The 3,142-nt window shown below is 39.6% G+C and overlaps 1 protein-coding gene across 1 annotated transcript; it reads right to left on the bottom strand.

The window, feature by feature from the left end:
* Positions 1-547: 547 nt before the first annotated feature.
* fibinb (fin bud initiation factor b) lies at positions 548-2,889 on the bottom strand. The gene has a single exon (XM_057844890.1). It carries the CDS (start codon positions 2,684-2,686, stop codon positions 2,063-2,065), a length of 624 nt encoding a protein of 207 aa, XP_057700873.1. The 5' UTR covers positions 2,687-2,889; the 3' UTR covers positions 548-2,062.
* Between the last annotated feature and the right edge of the window lie 253 nt (positions 2,890-3,142).

Here is a 3,142-nt window from a genome sequence, read left to right as displayed (position 1 = left end):
AAAAACATTTATTATAGGGACTTATTATTTATTATAGGGTGCTTGATTTTAGGTGGGCTTAAAGGGAATATTATTAGTACACCTATCTATGAAAATTACGTCAAGTTAGAGTTGAGTGAGGTAGGAATATTTGAGAACATTATGCTTTATAGTCATGAAATGTCTTTTTAGATTAGCAACACAAAAATCTTTATCAGTGCCCATATAACTCTCTTTTCAGTATTAGGGTAATAAAAGTTTGGTAAAATTGGAGGGACTGTTTTGTGAGGCCCACCATTTTAAAATGTTTCATCTCTGCTCATCCTGTACATTCCAATGAGCAGGTTCTTCCTCCACAACACTCATAATTAGAGGGTCTCCATGTGTGCTTAATTTAAAGCAGACCGTTAAATCTTGTAAAGCAAAAACTGAAGGGAACTTTGTCAATGTAAAAGACGTGGCAGGACTATTTGCACACTGATTATAGTGCTCTGTCACACTGTGGTCTCTTTTCAAAGAAGCAGTGAACTTGTTACCACTGAAGTAACATTAAACCGCACTCATTTGTAGGAAAGACAAAAGACAAGGAAAAATACTCAGCCAAATTTTCTATAGACTTGTAAATACTTTATCGCCCAAAAAGAACAAACACTTTAATCAAGAAAACATGACACAATATAATAATGTTATCACACAAAATGATGTTTCTGTTAGAAATCCTCGAGTGCTGCCTGCAGTCTTAATCTATATTTATAAAAGTATGACATCTCACACTTACAGTATATTACAATGCCAATATGCTGCTCTATTTCAAACTGAATATAGACTACTTGATAAAAAAATTCAAATTCTATAGAGACCAACATATAGTATTTACTAAGTACATAAATTCAGAAAACACACTGTACATTGCATCTTAAAATAAACATTTAGCACCAGAACAGTAAGGAACTGTGCAACGTCTGCAGGCCTATTATGCTAACAGAATAAACATCCCGTCATTCATTGGAAAAAAATTATGCAGAAGGTCAACAAATAATTATTGTGTTTTGGATTCTTTTTCCACTTGTTTAGTTAGTCTTTCTGAAAGCACATGTTTTGCAAAAGGGGTACTTGGGACTCTGTGACACCCCCCGCCCCCCCAACACACAAATCTCTCATGATGCTCCTTGGTACGGTACATTACATAACTGTGGTTGATTAGACCACACATTCCATGACAGAGGAAAATCTCAGACTACCTTATAGTTTTGATAATTCTTTGTTTTACATATACCCAAACACAAGTAATGTTTTTTTGTTGTTTTTTGTTGTTGTTTTTTTTTAATCAGGGGAACCAGATATGTCATGTATTGCACAAGAATAAAAATATTAAAGTATTAGCTACTTTGTATAATCTGGCAAGAAGCAGAAAAAGCTGTTTTTTCTGTCACATAAAATTTGGGGGATTATTATCATTATACTGTCTCCCGCTGGATAGCTTATTTGTATTATATTTGTTTTTAGAAAACCATACACATACATACTTCAGAATAATGCCTTTCCTTTTTTAGTGCACGAAACCGGGCCAATAACTGCTGACAAACACATGGAATAAAACTGCATTTTAGATAAGGATCCGAACTTGGCACTGAATAAGGAAAAACTGCTGCCTACTTACTAATGTACTGTACTTTCCAAGACTGCCTGTTATTTCGATGATCAGAAGTGGTAAATTTAGGACAGCCAGCATACACTGGAATGTACAGAGATCATGCTAAAAATCATGCTTTTGTTTGATCGACAAAGAGATTTAATTTCACTATTATAAATTTACCCCTGTTGTTTGCTATGGTGTACTGTAAACTGCACTTCACAATGAAAGCTATTCCTAATTTTTAAGACTGTAGCTCATTACACGAGAAGAGCAAAAATATTAAACAACTCACAATATGATGCTGTGAATTTATGCCAGTGCAAACATAACCACAACAATAAATTCAGAATTTGCCATTTTAGAGGGGGGATTGTGCCTGTGATGGGTCTGATTTCCCTCGAGTTCACGGTGCTTCATAAAATAACAGCACACCAATGAAAGGTTGTCTCAGTACTTCATGTATTCATTTTTCAGTCTACTGAGGCGTGTACCGTGACTGCGGATGATGAGCGAGAGGAGCTCATGTTTGTCCCTCAGGCCCAGAGAAATGTCCAGTGTCTCCTTTAGGGCGTCCCGGGTGCTCACGATCATGTTGAGGAAGTCGTCGCTGAGCCGGTGCTCTTCCTTCAACTCGCTCTCCTGGCTCTGCTTGAACTTCACCTCAAGTTCCAACAGGGACTTCTCGGAGTTCGTGAAGGCATCGCTTATCTGCGAGGTCTCTCTCCGAAGATACTTCCCGTAGCTGTCCTCTCCGTCCAGGTCGTAGGAGATGCTCCTCCCGAGTCCCTCCAGCACCCGAGCAGAGTCCTCAATTTGTCGCTTGATGATGGTGAAATCGTCCCGGATGACGGAGTCCTGGTCGTCCTCGTGACCGCACTTTCGATCGTCGGTCATTCGGAAGAGCAGTTGGCATTTCTCCGGGTCGTCGTTTTCCTCGTAGTCGCCGTCCGGCACGAAGTAATGATGAAAAGTGCCATTAGACATCTCAGGCTGAAGAGGTCCGCTATAGTAGGCTCCACACAAGCGCAGTGTCAACATCCCCGCACACAGCAGCAAGTGCGTGAAAGCCATTGTGTTGTCCACAAAAATAAAAGTCACTCAAGAACAATCAATTCAATGTGTTGTTTACCGCTCTGTTTTAGACTTACTCCGGTCCACAAGGAAGCATTTCGAACAGCTTCTAACTTTTAAAGCTGCTTAGTTTACTTTTGTTTCGCTCTCTTCGATGTGCTCCCCTCACTGTTCATCCGCCAAAGTGGTGTTTAAGTGGGAAAGTTTTCCTTCAGTGGTGCTTGGCAGCTTCCACCGCGCTGCTAGAATAAAAGCGAGCTTCTGTGAGTGGAAACCATTCAACTTCCGATTTTGGTATGGGTACCACAAACGCAACGTAGGCTTTCAATGTACGGTCTGCGGGCTAAATGCGGCCCCTTGTTCAGTTTTTAACTGGCCTGGAGCAAATTATAAAAATAACAGTTCTGTCAAATATACTGCGTTAACGGGCGGTAATTATTTTTTTAAAATTACTCA

This window comes from Corythoichthys intestinalis, chromosome 1 (genome assembly GCF_030265065.1).
Source record: "Corythoichthys intestinalis isolate RoL2023-P3 chromosome 1, ASM3026506v1, whole genome shotgun sequence".
In the NCBI taxonomy this organism is placed as follows: Eukaryota; Metazoa; Chordata; class Actinopteri; order Syngnathiformes; family Syngnathidae; genus Corythoichthys; species Corythoichthys intestinalis.
This window is presented reverse-complemented; position numbering and strand designations above follow the sequence as displayed.